Here is a 17,327-nt window from a genome sequence, read left to right on the forward strand (position 1 = left end):
TTAAACGTAGTTAATTCATCTGTAAACATTTCCACGGTCACTTGGAACATTTCCCTCTCTTTCTACGCAACCTGCAGGAACGAGGGCCCTGGTCTAGCTCGGTGCTGGCTGGTGGGAGGTGAGGCCAGTCGGCCTGGGTGCCAGGCTCCTGGCTGCTCTCTCGTGCTGTGAGCTTTTCTGCCTCTCGCTGGGCCGATCAGAGCTCTGCAAACAGGGGCTCCGGGGTGTCCCATTTTTGTCCTGCAGATGGGACACGGACACACACACGCACACACGCACGCACCACGGCTCCTGCTTTCCAAGAATTTAGAGCCGTATAAACGCATCGCATGCCCTGAGGTGTGCACATTATTAGTACAGAGGCCAGCTGTCGGTCACCCGAGCCAGAGACTGACCACCTGCCCTGGGAACAACCGGGACACTTCCGATACCCCTCGGCTTCCCGGGCCGCCCGGAGACGCCTGGTGCGGGGGTACCGGGTTCCGGATCTGCAGGAACGGGAACGGGACGCGCTCCTACGGCAGAACTGAGCCCTCCGGGTGGGCCTCCTCTGCCGGACCCGGCGAACTCGGAGGGAGTGCCGCCCCTCCGCGGGCTGCAGGCGGCCCGGGTCCGCGCCGTCCGTGTCCCCGGCGCGCGGGCCCGGCAGGGACTTCCCCGCCGCCGCCGCGCCGCCGCCGGGACCTTTCCCCTACTTTCCAGGCCTCAGGCCCCGCCCCCTGCCCCCGACCAAAACACGTGCCGCCTCTCGCTCGGCCTGATCACGCCGCGGCCAGGCTCCGATCACGCGGCCCTCCTCAGCGCCCATTGGCCGGCCGCGTTCGAGCCGAGCGCGGATTGGCTGGGGGCGGCAGGCCCGCCCCCTCCAGGGCGCGGTGTATTTTGGTTTGCCCGCGCGCCCCGCCCCCGGCCGCTCCCTCCGCGGCGTCCCGCCCCCCGCGCCGCGAGGGCCGCGCCGGGGCTGAGCCGCGCGGGCGGGCGGAGGCGCACGCCGGCCGCTAGAGCTCCGGTCGCCGCGCAGCCCGCGTGCCCGTGCGGCTGCCGCCGCGCGCCGAGCTAACACTCGGGGCTTTGTCGCCTCCAGGCCGCCGGCATCATGCACGCGCCGGGATCTGCGGGCCCGGGCGACGCGCGCGCGGTGAGTGGCGCGGGCGTGGACTCGGGTCTGAGTTAGGGGCGAGGTTGCGGACGTGCGGCGGTGCGGGGCCGGAGCGCGCGCGCTGGGCGGGGGGGGTGGGGAGTGCGCGGGCCCTCGCCGCGGCGGCCCGGCGGGTTCTGCGGCGGGGCGGGGCGGGGCGGCGGCGGCGCGGGGTCGGCCGGGCTGGGCCGGCCCGGGGGGCGTGCCCCGCGCCGCCGCCGCTCAGCTTTGTCTCGAGGCCCGCGGCCGCCCCTCCCGGCGCGGGGTTATTTCCAGCCATGACGTCACCCGGGCCCTGTGTGGCAGGCGGCCGTTGGGGGGGCGCGGCTGGCGGGAACGCGCCACGAGGGGGGCGGGGCCGGGCGGGGCGGGGCCGGGGCGCCTGGCGGGAACGCTGCCCGCCGAGGGCGGGGCTCTACCTGTTGGGTTCTGGGCGCTGCACTGTGGGCCCGACTGGGGTCGGGCGATGGCGAGGCGCAAGGTGATGGCGAGACCGCTTCCACCTGCCGGGAGGGCCGTCTTTGACCTCAGGGCTGGTTTTGTGACACCCTGCTGGGGGGCAGTTGCAGAGGTTGCCTTACCGCTGCCCACCCACCGGGAAGCAGGGTGGCAGAGCGCTGCCCCACCTCCCCACCCGGGGCAGGGGCAGGCGAGGCGGGAGGATGCCCTCCGACCTCCTGCTGCCAGCCGTGACCCTGACTGCATGGTTCTGAATTTGCTGAGGACATACTTGCGTTGGAGCCCGGAGAGCTAGTTCCCTCCATCCTTGGGAGATTGAGCTTGGGGATATGGGTGAGTGCTGCCATCTTTAAAAATGCTTCTGCAAGCCCGGCACCGGAGGCTCACACGAGGAGGCTGAAATCTGAGGATCATGGTTCAAAGCCAGCCCAGGCAGGAAAGTGCAGGAGACTCTTACCTCCAGTTAATGACCCAGAAAAGCTGGAGGTGGAGTTGTTGTGGCTCAAATGGTAGAGAGACTACTTTGATGACTACTGCAGAGATACTACTTTGATGACTTTGCCAACTCAACTTCATCTGAGTGCCTCTCACACCAGATTTTGCCTCCTCTTCCCTTCATCTTCCCGGTGACACACCTTCCTGCTAGCCTTTTTAGCTTAATATACCCTGGAGATAGCCTTAAGTATCATTTACACAAGAAAAAAACTTAGTCTTTAAGAGTCATAGTTTTAACCAGGTGTTGGTTGCCTGTCTTTGTAATTCTAGTTACTCAGGAGGCTGAGATTTTAGGATTAAGATTCAAAGTCAGCCCAGCCAGATAAAAGTTTGTGAGATCTTTATCTCAGTTAGCCATAAGCTAAAAATGGAGCTATGACTCAAGTGGTAGAATGTCATCCTCGAACAGGAAAAGCTAAGGGATGGCACCTAGGCTCTGAGTTCAAATCCTAATACTGGCGTGCAAGCGCGCACACACACAAAAGGAAAGAAAAAAAGAATCTGAATCAGTGCAAACCACTTCCTAACCAAGTCCAGTCTTTGTTTGTGTATGTTTGTGCTCACTCGTAGTAGTATTAAAGCTTGAATCGAGGGCCCTGTAGTCTCCTGTTGTTTTTTTTTCAAGGCTGGTGTTCTAAACTTGAGCACACCTCCACTTCTGGCTTTTTGCTGGTTAATTGGAGATAAAAGTCTCACAGACTTCTGTGCCTGCCCTGGCTTTGACCATGATCCTCAGGTTTCGGCCTCCTGAGTAGGTAGGGTCACAGGCATGGGCCACCCTAGGTCAGCTCCATCCAAGTCCAGTCAAAGCAAAGCTGCCATGAACGTACCAAGGAAGGTTTATACTAGAACACAGCTGTCTGCTCCGTAGTGGTACATGTGTGTCACTCGAGTAGTGGAGGCTGCTGGTGCGCTCAGCCGTGCCTGTGAGTATTCCTTCCCGGTTTCTCTCCTGCACTGAGAGGTCACTGTGTTGTGTTGCCTTCAGGTTGCTATCATGGGCATCTGTGAGTCGATCCTGGAGCGGAAGCGGCACGACAGCGAGAGGTCCACATGCAGCATCTTGGAGCAGACAGACATTGAAGCTGTCGAGGCTCTTGTTTGCATGAGCTCCTGGGGCCAGAGAGTCCAGAAAGGTGACCTGTTAAAGATGAGACCCCTCACACCTATCTCCGACTCTGGGGATGTCAGCAACAGCGTGCTGATGGATGCCACTGTACCTGAGCTGCCAAAGGACTTCCACTCTTTTTCAACTCTGGTAAGTGTGTGGGTGGTGGGGCGGGGCACACTTTGTGAGCTTCCTAGAGTGACGTCAGTAAATGTGTTGAAGAACTTGGGCAGCCAGGAGCTGGTGGCTCACTCCTATACTCCTAGCTACTCAGGGGGCTTAGCTCTGAGGATCGTGGTTTGAAACCAGCCCAGACAGAAAAGTCCCCAGGAGACACCTCCAATAAACTACTCAGAAAAATCCAGAAGTGGCTCTGTGGCCCTAGTGATAAATGTATTAGGCTAGAGCACAAAGAGGCTTAGAGACAGCATCTGGGCCCTGAGTTCAAGTCCCAGGACCAGGGAGGGAAAAAAAAACAAAACTGTGGAAAGATTCACTGGGGTGCTAGCCAGCAAGTAGCCTGTCCTACTCTGTGGATGCAAAAGGGTAAAACCCTTCCTCTCTTGCAAATGTTGCTTAATCCTAACTGCAATAGCTGCATGGCCGCGTGCATCTGATGAAACCTGCTGTTGGAGGATGGATGTGGGAAAGTGAAACTCACCTTGCTAGGGAGACTTGAGGTGGGGTCTTAGATTTTCCCAGTGACCCAACTTAGGGTCCATGTCGGGGCGGGGCGGGGGGGGGGGTGGGGGGGGGCAGGGAGAGGAGGAGAGATGAGAAAAGCTGGGCCTTGGCTTGTCTTGCTTGCCAAAACTGGTATCTCTGCCTGCTAGGAAAATGGATTTTGTGTGATTTAGGTGCAGAAGTGACTGTCTTTTACTTTTAATTCATAATGTACTACATGTAAGAAATAGCTTAGAGAAACTAGTATGTTAGAGTGAAGTTGAGACCTATACATTACTAACAAAACAGATGGGAGGGCTCAGGCAGGAAGCTGCCACTGCAGAAGCGCAGGTTTGGAGAGGGCAAAGGCTTGTGAGCTCTGGCCTGGCTATGGGTTGTTCAGTTCTCAGAATCGGCCCTTCCATGGAGTAGCTGGAGAGGATTTGGAATTATTGGGGAGCAGTACAGAGACAGTGGGTTCAAGCCACTCTAGACATTTTGAGAATCTGAAAGTATTGTGGAAAGCTCTAGTTTGGAAGGATGGATTTGCTTTTGTGTAGTCTTGATGCTGGAATTACTCTTTTCCATAGCCAGGCATGCAGGGCCCGAGGGGCTTATCACTCCCTCCCACAGAGCACAAGTGTTGCTTGGAGGAAAGGAGGGGTTCTATGATGGGAGAAGCCTGCCTCTTGTAGCCGGGAGACCTGCTGGGGTGTTGAATGGTTCAGACCAGCTTTCTCTAGATGCATACTTTCTGTGTGTCTGCCTGTCCTGCCTGGGACTTGAGCTCAGGATCTGAGTTAGTGCTCTACTACCTGAGTCACAGCTCCGCTTCTGGCTTTTTGCTGGACTTTCTTACCTTGTCTGGCTTTGAACTTCAATCCTCAGATCTCAGCCTCCTGAGTAGCTCAGATTAGAGTCCTGACCCAGCCGCACCTGCTAGCCACATCTTTTTTTTAAGGCATTTAGGGCAGTCTGATCGAGGAAGTTCCATTTGAACTTTGACCAAAGCATCCTGGGATTGCTACCCAGCACTGGTAAAAAGCCAACGCAAAAAGTTTAGGTAAAAATAAGAGCTGTTAGTAAATTTGGAAGATGACATAGTATTAAGAAAAAATAGCCGGGCGCTGGTGGCTCACGCCTGTAATCCTAGCTACTCAGGAGGCTGAGATCTGAGGATCACGGTTCAAAGCCAGCCCGGGCAGGAGAGACCGTGAGACTCCTATCTCCAATAACCACCAGAAAACCGGAAGTGGCACTGTAGCTCAAGTGGTAGAGCGCTCGCCTTGAGCTGAAGAGCTGAGGGACAGCGCCCAGGCCCAGAGTTCAAGCCCCACGACCGACAAAAAAAAAGAAAAAGAAAAAGAAAAAATATAACCAACCTGGACAACTGGTGGCTCATGCTGTAGTCCAAGCTACTCAAGAGGGTGAAATCTGAAGATTGGGGGTTCAAAGCCAGCCTGGGCAGGAAAGTCCATGAGACTTTTATCTCCAGTTAACTACTAAAAAGCCAGAAGCGGGGCTGTGGCTCAAATAATAGAGTGCTGGCCTTGAGCAAAAAAGCTCAGGGTCAGAACGCAAGCCCTAAATTCAAGCTGCCAAACTGGCATGTGTGTGTGTGCGCGTGTGTGCGCATGTACACACACGCACACACATGTATGTATGCATGCATGCATGTATGTATGTATGTATAAAGCAAAACAGTCTTTCACGTGGTACTTTTTTTCTGCTTTTAAGTGCATAACTCCTCCGCAGAGCCCGGAGCTCATGGAGCCATCCACAGGGACGCCTGCACCCACCCAAGTAACGGATTCCAAAGCGCCCTCCGCGGCGGGGATGTCGGTGCTCAGCGGGAGCGAGGAAAAGGGCTCCCTGGAGCCTGCCCCCAGCCTGCTGTGCAGGGCTATGGCCACGAGCGTGACCCGTCACACTGGGCTGAGTCCTGTCCCGGCCTGCTTTCCCTCCACCCAGGCTCACGAGCAGCAGCCAGCCACGGGCAGAGAAGGAGCGGCGCGGTCTGCGGGACGCGCTGGGCATCCTGAGGCTTTGGCGGATGCACACCCGGCAGCAGATGTCCTCACCACTAACTTCCTTTCCTGTCAGCCTCACTTGCACTCATTGGAAGGTCTGCTGCCCGCCTCCCAAGGCCAGCAGGCCAGGTGGCCCACGGCAGCGCAGGCCTGCTCACCAAAGAAAGTTGAAAATGACTTGCCAAGGAAAAGCACCCCTGTGGTTTCCATCCCTGTCGCCAGCCCCCCTGTCCTTTGCCAAATGATCCCCATGTCCGGACCGAGCACCGTGCTGTCAGCTGTCCTGAAGCCCCCCCTCCTGCCATCCTCGGGGACTGTCAAGCCCATCCTACCCCAGGCCACGCCGGCGCCTCCGCAGGTGCTCGTGGGCCCGCCTGTGCCTCAGGGAAGTGTGATGCTGGTGCTGCCACAGGGCACCTTTCCCCAGCCTGCCGCCTGCCCGTCCAGCGTCGTGGCTATTGGCAACACCAAGTTGCTGCCCCTGGCCCCTGCCCCGGTGTTCATTGCCTCTAGCCCAAACTGTGCCCCTCAGGTAGACTTTTCCCGAAGGAGGAACTACGTCTGCAGCTTTCCCGGCTGCCGGAAGACCTACTTCAAAAGCTCCCACCTCAAGGCCCATCTTCGCACACACACGGGTGAGTACTGGCGCAGGGCGGCGACGGTGGATTCTCTAGAACACCTCCCTTGAGGGGAGGGAGGCAGGGGACCACTGGAGGAGGGAAAGGGGGGTATAACATGCTCATAGCCGGGTGCGGGTGGCTCACACTTACTATCCTAACTGCTCAGGAGGCTGAGATCTGAGCATTGCAGTTCAGTCCAGGGAGAAAAGTCTGTGAGACCTTATCTCTAGGTAATCACAAAAAGGCAGGAGTGGAGCTTTGGCTCAAGTGGTAGAGCACTAGTCTCAGAGCAAAATATCTCAGGAACTGAGTTTGAGCCCCAGGACTGGCACCAAAAACAAAAGACGTCACATGCATGTCATGATTTGGATTGTGATTAGTGAACACATCAGTTCCAGGGCCCTCCCCTGACCCTCAGACAGCTTTTAGCAGGACTGACAATGCTCCCTTCTCCACGGTGCATTTCAGAAAAGGTGCATTGACATTAAGTATACCAGTGGTTTGGGAGAAAGTCCAGCTGGCCAAATTCACATGCTAGAATAGCTGAAAAATATGGGTGTGTTGCTTTAGAGAATATTCAAAAGAAGTCACAGGCAGGTGCTAGTGGCTCGCGTCTGTGAGGAAGTCCATGAGGCTCTTTCATCTCCAACTACCCACCAGGAAACTGGGTAGAGCTGTGGCTCAAGTGGTAGAGCACTAGCCCTGAGCGAAAAAACTCAGGGACAGCGCCCAGGCCCTGAGTTCAAGCCCGACGAAAACAAAAAGTCACACCACAGTGACCAAGTAGTCTCTTGCTTGTCCAGTCAATTCTGTCCAGTGGGTTTTTCTGCAGAGATGGGAAGGTTCTGTCCATAGGGGGAGCCATTAGCCACAGGCACTGGAAATCAATGTGACCAAGAGATAAACGTCATTAGCTAGGATTCTAGGCCTGAACCATGGTGCCCAGCCTGTATGTTCTGAAACTCCCCTACCATGGAGCCCTCTCCCCAGAATGTCCGCCTCATACGCTCCGATACAGGGAAGGCTGAGGAGCAGGAGTAACTGCTCTGCTGCATTTGAAAATCCTGTTGAGGTAGACTGGCTCCGAGGGGCACAGTTCCCTCTGACCGTGGCGGCCCCTGCTCACAGAATGGAATGCTGTCTAGTGTTCGGACATTCCAGAAGGAACTCTACTGTTCCTTCATGCTGTGGAGTACATGTTGGCTTAGGAGTAAGCCCCGACACCTGCCTCTTTGCCAGAGCAGATCCAGCCTTCTGTGATGGTCTCACTTTAGTTCCCTATTTCCACTCTTCTCCCTCAGCCCTGGGCCGCGAGCAGCTGGTGGAGGCCTTCCAACGGTCTCATCGCTTCTTGGCCTTTCTTTTTTGATCCTGGTGGTTCATGGTGTTTCACCGTCTCCCTTTGTTTGTTACTTATGGACTGGTCTAATCACACTGGATATACATTGCTCATGCCTGACACTAGTAAGTGGGTTGGCCTTAGCAAGGGGGTGGGGGTGTTGTAGAATGAAGGGGTGCTTCTAGGAATCGACCTGCTCTGTTGTCATTGGCTTGCTGGTGTGGGACGCTCTGCTGTCTGCTGAGTCTGTCTGGGTGCACTGCACATGGCAGCAGCACTTCCAGATTTGTGGAGGTGGTGAGATGAGTTTTATGGTCGGTTCCATCTCTCCTGGCAGAACTGCCAACAGACCAGCAAAAACCATGGCAGTCTAAGCAAGCTCCTTCATGCTTTCCAAGCTCAATTTAAGTAACAAAGGCTTCCGAAGAGCCCCTTCTGTGCCATATTGTAGACATTTCATTGGCGTTTTTAGGAGAAATAGAAGCTTTGGGCAAATTCTCTTGGGTAAGAAGATCCCTTCAGCCAGGCGCTGGTGGCTCACGCCTGTAATCCTAGCTACTCAGGAGGCTGAGATCTGAGGATGGAGGTTGGAAGCCAGCGAAGGCAGGAAAGTCCATGAGACTCTTATCTCCAGTTAATCACCAAAAATCCAGAAGTGGAGCTGTGCCTTGAGTGGTAGAACGCTAGTCTTGTGGTTTGGGGTTGTTTTTTTTGTTTGTTTGTTTGTTTGTTTTTTGTCAGTCATGGGGCCTGAACTCGGCCTGGGCACTGTCCCTCAGCTCTTCAGCTCAAGGCTAGCGCTCTACCACTTGAGCCCCAGCCCCACTTCCAGCTTTTTCTGCTTATGTGGTGCTGAGGAATTGAACTGAGGGCCTCATGCATGCAAGGCAAGCACTCTAAGCACTGAGCCACCTTCCCAGACCAAGACTAGAAGGCTCGTCTTGAGCAAAGCAGCTCAGGGCCAGCACCCAGGGCCTGCCTGCGTTCAAGCTCCAGGATCGGCACACAAAGAACTTTTTTTTTTTTGGTCAGTCATGGGGTTTGAACTCTGGGCCTGGGCGCTGTCCCTCAGTTCAGCTCTTCCACTCAGGTGAGCGCTCTACCACTTGAGCCACAGTGCGACTTTCAGTTTTCTAGTGGTTTATTGGACATAAGAGTCTCACAGGCTTTCCTGCCCGGGCTGGCTTTGAACTGCGATCCTCAGATCTCAACCTCCTGATAGCTAGGATTACAGGCATGAACCACCAGCGCCCCGCTAAAAATAATATTTTAAGTGAAAAGTAGAATAAGGTGGAGGGAAGCGATAGTCATTTCCGATGCGTTGAAAACGAGATGGGGAATTGTGTTAGTGCCTGTCGGGTTGCCAGGCCCGGACTTTGAGCATGCTGTCCCCAATGGTGGGGACAGGACCGGCTGCGGGAAGGTGACTGCCTGAGTCTGTCATCTGCTGCTTTAACAATACCACAGACAGGAGTTTAGCAAAGAAGAGAGGGCTGGGGGGTGCAAGCTTCCAGAACCTCTGGGAAGCCCAAGAGCACAAGCCCAGCCTCCGGTGAGGGCCTCGCGCTGCCTCAGAGCAGGGCAGAAGGCCTCACCGATGTTCAGCATGCCAGAGCGCATGCTCTGTAACTGTGCCTCCCCTCCGGGGCCTGTGTGAATCCACGGCCACCTACCACAGGGCCCACCTTGCGAATGCTGCTGGCTTTGGACTTGGGGTTAGGTTCCCAGCGTGGAAACTTGAGGGACATATTCAAACCATGCGTTTTTTGGTGTGGGCCCGTCCTGGGCTTGAGCTCAGAGCCTCTTGCTCGCTCAGCTTTTTCCATTCGTGACTGACTCTACCACTTGAGCCACGCCTCTGCTTCCACAAGCTTGCACCTACTGTGGGGTGTTTGAAATCCATGGAATTTAAGGCCTGTCTATCTATAAGGGTGTTTGCTTATTAATCCAACCAAAAAGCATGTTTGTGTCTCTTCAATACTCATTCACTTAAAACCATTTACTCACTACCTGCTAGATGAAGTTCACACGCGCACAAAGCTGCATAATTGCAGCCATCGTGCGGGTGGTGCGGGTTTGCCCCGGTGTGCTGGGGAAGGCCCTAGGGTGCAAAGCGCCGTGCGTGTCCCTGTGCCTTCCTCCCGTTGAGAAGGGCTGCCTGCCTGAGGTCTCACCTATCACCAGCCCAGCACCCGGTGGGACAGGGAGGCCTGCCAGGAACTATGAAGTTTTGATTGAATGCTAGATCCTTGCAGCTTTTAATAGAAGGGTGTCTATTTGAATATAGCACTAGCCTTGCCATTTTGAAACTAAGGTTTAATAAGAAATATGGAGATGAGTCTGGGAAGGTGGCTCAGTGGTAGAGTGCTTGCCTTGTGTGCACGAGGCCCTGGGTTCGATTCCTCAGCACCACGTAAGCAGAAAAAGCCTAAAGTGGTGCTATGGTTCAAGTGGTAGAGTGCTAGCCTTGAGCAAAAGAAGCTCAGAGACAGACAGTGCCCAGACCCTGAGTTCAAGTCCCAGGACTGGCAGAAAAAAAAAATAATAAGCCTAGGAGGAGCCAGGCACTAGTAGCTCACGCCTATAATCCTACCTGCTCAGGAAGCTGAGGTCTGAGGGTCACAGTTCAGTCAGCAGGAAAGCCCATGAGACTCTCTCCAGTTAATCACCCGGAAAAGCTGGAAGTGGAGCTGTAGCTCAGGCGGTAGAGTGCTAGCCTTACGCACAAAAGTTCTGGGACAGCCAGGCACTAATGGCTCCTGTCTGTAATTCTAGCCACTCAGGAGGTTGGAAGCTGGAGTTCTGAGAATCATGGTTCAAAGCCAGCCTGGGCAGCAAAGTTCATCAGCCTCTTACCTCCAATTAATCACCATAAAAGCCAGAAGGGGAACTGTGGCTCCTAGATGGGGGGCGGGGCGGGGAAGGGGGACAGGACTAAACCCAAGACGACCTTAGGAGGAATATGCAGCTCTCTTTTCCCCAGTCAGCCTTAGCGGTTCCCGCCTGTAGTCGAGCTGCTCAGAGGAGGTGGAGGTCGGAGAGTACAGTTAGGCAGTCTGGTAACAAGATCCCAGTAAGCTGCGTGTGGGAGTGAGCATCCATTGTTCTAGCCAACCTGCAGTGGTGAGTGCAAGGATGGTGGTCAAGCAGCAGGCAGCTTCCATGACCCTACCCAAAAGACAGAGCAGGAGGCTGGCGGTGTGGCATGGCGGCAGCGCCCACCGGCAGACAGGCTCTGAGCTCAAACCCCAGTGCTAACCAGAGCAAGAGGGATCTTCTCCCCAGAGGCAGGAGAATGGTGTTTCTGGCCAAAACGGGCTACAGAGCAAGTCCACGTCGAACAGGAGGAGGAGGGAAATCTTCCTCCTGCCCCAAGCTATAGTGAAACTTACTTTCTTTTTTTTTTTTTTTGTCGGTTGTGGGGCTTGAACTCTGGGCCTGGGCGCTGTCCCTCAGCTCTTCAGCTCAAGGCGAGCGCTCTACCACTTGAGCTACAGCGCCACTTCTGGTTTTCTGATGGTTTATTGGAGATAGGAGTCTCACGGTCTCTCTTGCCCGGGCTGGCTTTGAACCGCGATCCTCAGATCTCAGCCTCCTGAGTAGCTAGGATTACAGGCATGAGCCACTAGCGCCCGGCTTTGAAACTTATTTTCATATTTTAAAGTCTACTTTGAAGGATTCAGTTGAATCTTCAGTTGAGGAGTGCTTGCCTAGGAAGGGCAGGCCCTGTCCTGGGTTTAGTCCTCACGACTGCACATGCGCACACATAACACACACACACACACACACACACACACACACAGGTTTAAAATACATTTTCAAAGCTGGGTGAGGAGGCACACACCTGTAATCCTAGCACTTGGGACTCAGCAGGAGTGCCAGCCTCGTCTGTGTAGGAGGACCACCTATGTATGTGTATACACACACACCTATACTCACACATGCGTGTGTATGTATGCATGTACACACAGAATGTTTTCAAGTACGGTTTTGAGGGAGATCTAGGCTTGAACTTTGCCATCATGAGGCCTAGCGCATTACCCTTAGGTGTGATTGGAAGGAATGTCTTTTGGAGGGCTCCTGCCTTCTGCGGCATGCGGTGGCGGGGTCACAGGGCGCCCCTCCCCTGTTGAGTCCGGCGAAGGTCACGTGTGCACTTGCCTGTCCACAGGAGAGAAGCCCTTCACCTGCAGCTGGGACGGCTGCGACAAAAAGTTTGCGCGCTCAGATGAGCTGTCCCGCCACCGCAGAACGCACACGGGGGAGAAGAAGTTCGTGTGCCCCGTCTGCGACCGGCGCTTCATGCGCAGCGACCACCTGACCAAGCACACCCGGCGCCACATGACCACCAAGAAGATCCCGGGCTGGCAGGCGGAGGTGGGCAAGCTGAGCAGGATTGCCTCTGCAGAGGGCCCCGGCAGCCCCCCGCCGCCCTTGCCAGCCTCCGCCTGAGAGGCAGCACCGGACCCACCGCCGGCCGGCGCAGGGACTGCGCTGGCTTGCTTTTCTGGCCAGGGCCTGTGTCTTTTGTGGTTTCAGAAGGGTTTTGTTTGGTTTTGTGTTTTAGAGGAAATGGAAGAAAATTTGACCGTCTGAATCACCAGCACTCAAGCAAACATTTCGGCAATAAAGTTTACAAATTCTGGATTATTCGCAACCTTTCTATTCATGTTTTGTAGAAATGAGACAGGGTACTAATTTTTATACTTTTTTATAAAAATATTTATATTGTCGGTGCTCCAGTCGCCAGTTTCTAGATAAGATGACTTACAGCCTTTTTTTTCCTGTGTTTAGTAACAACATTGTATAATGACCCCACTTTTAGGAAGCTTGGTGCATTGTTCAGAAGTTCTGAGGTCTAAAAAGCCCTTTTAGACCTCAGAACTTTCTGGAATCATAACTGGTGAGTGAGGGTCTCTTAAAAGGGAAAAATACATTTCCTAGTCAACTGACTAGCATAGTAGCTTCGAGAAAATCCCATGCCATCAGTCCTGCAGCCCAAGGAACAGACATCCCAGCTGGCTAGAACTCGTTACCGTCACCTGTGTCCATGGTGCGGTGCTTGAGGGATGCTGGAGAGTCGTCGGGTCCCTGGCCAGCTGTGGCAGAGCCTGGGCAGGGCCCGCATGACCCACATAGAGCAAGGGAGCGGCTGCTGCCTGTGCCAGGGCACCAGAAAGACTGTAGACACTCAGACAGGGCTGCCCGGGCAGTGATGGGCTGACAGTTGTCCGTTTTCTCTCGGTGTGAGCAGAATGACTGCTGAGAGAAAAGCAAGTGCTCCTCGGTCCCTGATCTCACCGAAGCTCAGGTCATCTAAAGAGAGGTGCGCGCCGACACGTGGATTCCTTTATTAAGTATGAAAAGCTAGAGGAAAGGTGTGTCCTGTCTCTGTAACGCCACCTCACGGCCCTGTAGTTCATCTTGTTAGAAGGAACAAGCTTACCAAAACAGGGTTTCTGCAGTCTACCTAGAAAGGCGCCACAGCTGCGCGTTTCCACCCCGCCACAGACGCCGGTGCTGGGGAAGGCTGGAAGTTCAGCAGAAGCACACCAAAACAGGGAACGCACCACGAGTATTTGCGTAGCCTGGGAATTCTTTTTTTTTTTTTTTTTTTTGCGCAGTATGCATTCATTTTATATATTTTATATCTGCCTTTTAGTTATTGGCACTTGAATTTATTGAAATGATGGTAAGGGGAAGTATGGATAATTAAGTAAAACTAGGTTCTGTGTTCAGGTCTTTGTAACCCTTACCTGCTCATTCATGGTATGTAGTTGAAACCCATTAAGTGCCCTTTGTAGCAACTGCTTGTCAACACATATGTATGTATGTATGTATTAGGAAATTTTCACATTTTGGACTGTTTGGAGTTGAATGTTCCTGTTGACCTAAGCAGGTGCAATGCAAGAGAATCACACAGCGTAACTGGACAGAACATAGCTCATGCGCCCCTTTGCCCCGCCTCCCCCCTCCCCGCCCTAAGTCAGCAGAAACACTTGTGACCCTCTGTTCTAAATGGCGTCGGCTCTGATACTCGGCGGTGTTCGGCCGCAGCTCCGGTGGGCAATGGAGTCTTTGAGGATTTGGTGTTCGTTGCACAGCACTTTGTTCCCTGAACAGTACCTCTTTCTTTCTACCGAAGAGATACGTTGGAATGGTTTTAATTTAAGCTTCTATTTCCTGTTTAGATTTAGAAATGCCTCTGTAAGAGACACCCCCTCCCCATTGTCTGGTGAAAGATCAATTGTAAGTTGGAACACTTCAGTTTTGTAAGGTCCCATCTGAGAACCCTGGTTGGTGGCTGTCCGTCTGTCCATCCCGTTCCCGTCGTCGTGTCCCCCCCCCCCCCCCCCCCCCGCCGGGGCCGGGTCGGGGGCTGTGCGAGGCAGGCCCGTGCACTTTATTGCTTGAGCAGTTTTGCTTCATCTTTCTTGACTTTGAGCCTTTTCGGTAGTCATAAAATTTAAAATGTTTCATGATTATGTTTTATGTAAAGGACATTATTTAAATGCCTCTGTGTGATGTAACGTTTTTCTTGGAATCATATAAAGCTTTCTTGATTTGCACCCGGCCTCGTGTCCCTGTCATCGGCCGCGCCGGTCACCTCTCTCCTTCTCTCCTTCTCGCTGGGAGGCCTGGGAGGCAGGCCTGCGCGCACGGGGCCTGGGCTCCCCGCGCACGGGGCCTGGGAGGCAGGCCTGCGCGCACGGGGCCTGGGCTCCCCGCGCACGGGGCCTGGGCTCCCCGCGCACGGGGCCTGGGAGGCAGGCCTGCGCGCACGGGGCCTGGGAGGCAGGCCTGCGCGCACGGGGCCTGGGCTCCCCGCGCACGCCTGCTCTCAGCTTTCATCTGAACAGTTCTTTCTCAACACACTGTCGCAGGCTGTCTCTGGCGGTGCTGGCAGGGGAGACCTCTGTTCTCCCCATGCCAGGAGGCGACCTGGGAGGGGTGCTTAGAACTAAGTCCTTCCCGCCCTCCCTCCAGGGAGTACCAGGGAGCAGGTCTTTGCCTTCGCTCTGGACACATTCTCCCGCCAACACACATGGCGTGGCAGCCATGGCCCCGCATGCACCACGGAAGCTCCCCCGTGGGTGGTGCCAGGGGCCTGGGCGGCTCAGGGCTTGGCACCCTGGGCTGAGGTGCTGGGGGCTGAAGGCCGCCATGCTGCACTCATGACTCACAGCGCGCTCCGTGCCGAGCCCAGACTCATGCGAGTCCTAACCGGGGACGCTCCCTGAGCCTCGCCTGAACCTCAGATTCTTGTGCCCACCTGTGCCCTTGACACCTGCCCGTGCCTCAACCTCCCCACCTGCGTGTCCACCACAGAGCCAGTCCTTGTCCAAAAGAGCCCTGCACCCGTGTGAGACCTGAGCCACCCTGCCCTTCCCCCACTCCCGCCTGCCACAGCCTCCACCCGAGGGCCAGGCATGTGCCCCTGGTCACTGCACCCAGTGTCACCCAACAGTGGGTCCCACTGTCTCCCAGATGTTGGCCTCGCTCCCTTCTCCCAGGCCCCTTCCACCTTCTCGGCAGCCGCACAGCTGTTTGAGGTCCTGTGTGCCTAAAGCCCTCACTGGTTGCCGGCCTCCAGGGAGAAGCCCGAGGCCCATCCGCAGCCTGGGCACAGCCAGGCCCCTTCCAGCCCAGCCTGGAGCTCTCCCCCTAGCCTGCTGCCGAATCTGCCAGCCAGCATGTGGAAGAACTCAGCCCCTGCCAGCAGCCTGCGGGCGTGTCTACCTCTGGCTGGGTGCTGGGGAACAGCCCGCCTGGGTCCCCACGGGGGTGGGTAGCATGGGTCTCTCGTGGAAAGAGCCCACAGTGTCTAGTGCCACCCTTTGGGCAGGGTGTGCGACCTCCTTTCCCAGTCCTGTCCTTGCTGTCCGACACATGCAGGTATGTTGGAGCTGCTAAGTCATAAGACCTTTTGCATCCATCAATTCTGGAAAAGTCTCTCTTGTTCCCAACCCCTTTGTCTCTGGATAGCAGCACCCAGACTATGGCCATCAGCCTTAGGACATTTATCTGCTATAGCTGCTCTATTGGCCCCAAGGTTTTGTTTTGTTTTGCCAGTTGTGGGGCTTGAACTTAGGGCCTGGGCCGTCCCTGAGCCTCTTTGTGTTCAAGGCTAGCACTCTACCACTTGAGCCACAGCGCTCCTTCCAGTTTTTGAGTGGTTAGTTGGAGATAAGGGTCTCACAGGAACTTTCCTTCCCGAGCTGTCTTCAAACCATGATCCTCAGATCTCCGCCTCCTGAGTAGTTAGGATTACAAGTGTGAACCACCAGCACCCAGCACTTTTTTTGTCCTGGGGCTTGAACTTGGGTCCTTTAGCTTTTGTGCTCAAGGCTAGCACTCTACCACTTGAGCCATGCCCCCCCCCCCCCAGTTGTCTTTTGGTAGTTTATTGGAGCACAGTCTCGCAGACTTTCTTGCCCAGGCTGGCTTTGAACTGTGATCCTCAAATCAGCCCCCTGAGTGGCTAGGATTACAGGTATGATCCACCGGCGCCGGCGCCCAGCGTGACCCCAAGATATTTTTTTTTTTGGGTCCGGTCGTGGGGCCTGAACTCTGGGCCTGGGCGCTGTCCCTCAGCTCTTCAGCTCAAGGCTACCGCTCTACCACTTGAGCCACAGCGCCACTTCCAGCTCTTTTTTTCTGCTTATGCGGTGCTGAGGAATCGAACCCAGGGCCTCAGGCATGCAAGGCAAGTGCTCTACCACTGAGCCACCTTCCCAGCCCGACCCCAAGATTTGTAGTGACTTTCTGGTCACAACATCCCTGCTCCTTAGCTCTTCATCTGTCCCCTTTGTTAGGGATTTTTAGAAAAAGAACTGGAGACATCCTCCTCACAGTTGGGCCCCATCCTGGGACAGAGCCAGGAAGCTCGTCCTGTTCCATCAGGAGCTCCGTGTGTGGAGGGGACAGTCACTGTCCCCCTAGTTCCTGGAGGTTCCTGGAGGCTCCAGGATTCCCAGAGCTGGCACTGCACACAGACTACTCCTGCCGTGCGGCTCCTGCTGAGCCTGAAGAGGAACCGCCTGAGAGCAAAGCTGATTCCGAGGCAGCAAGATGCGGCCCGTGGTGCTGGAGAGGGAGGGGAATAGCACAAAGCAGCACGCGTGAAGAGCCCTTCTGCTCCTCACCCGGCACCGCTGGGCTCCGGCGCAGCCGCTGAAGAGCTGTCAGGCCACTGCCTCCACTCCTTCAACACTAGAGGCTCCAGTGGCTGGCAAGAAAAATGCCCGAAGCCCTGCCGGTGGCTCACGCCTGTAATCCTACTAAAGGATCGTTCGAAGCTGGCTCAGGCAGGAAAGTCCATGAGCCTTTTACCTCCAGTTAACCACCAGGAAACTAGAAGTAGAGCTGTGGCTTAAAGTGGTAGAATGCTAGGCTTGAACAAGAGCTCAGGGACAGCATGTAGGCCCTGAGTTCAAGACCCTCAACTGACAAAAACAAAACAGTTATAGACCTT

The 17,327-nt window shown here is 55.2% G+C and overlaps 1 protein-coding gene across 1 annotated transcript; it reads left to right on the forward strand.

Annotated features, from left to right (window-relative positions):
• The first annotated feature begins 1,052 nt into the window (after positions 1-1,052).
• On the forward strand, positions 1,053-13,464 carry Klf11 (Kruppel like factor 11). The gene is made up of 4 exons (XM_042680760.1): positions 1,053-1,138; positions 3,081-3,350; positions 5,601-6,528; positions 12,024-13,464. Exons 1-4 carry the CDS (start codon positions 1,097-1,099, stop codon positions 12,302-12,304), a joined length of 1,521 nt encoding a protein of 506 aa, XP_042536694.1. The 5' UTR covers positions 1,053-1,096; the 3' UTR covers positions 12,305-13,464.
• The last annotated feature ends 3,863 nt before the right edge of the window (positions 13,465-17,327 follow it).

The sequence above is a fragment of the Dipodomys spectabilis genome, unplaced genomic scaffold, assembly GCF_019054845.1.
Source record: "Dipodomys spectabilis isolate Male_0828 unplaced genomic scaffold, ASM1905484v1 ptg000066l, whole genome shotgun sequence".
Classification (NCBI taxonomy): Eukaryota; Metazoa; Chordata; class Mammalia; order Rodentia; family Heteromyidae; genus Dipodomys; species Dipodomys spectabilis.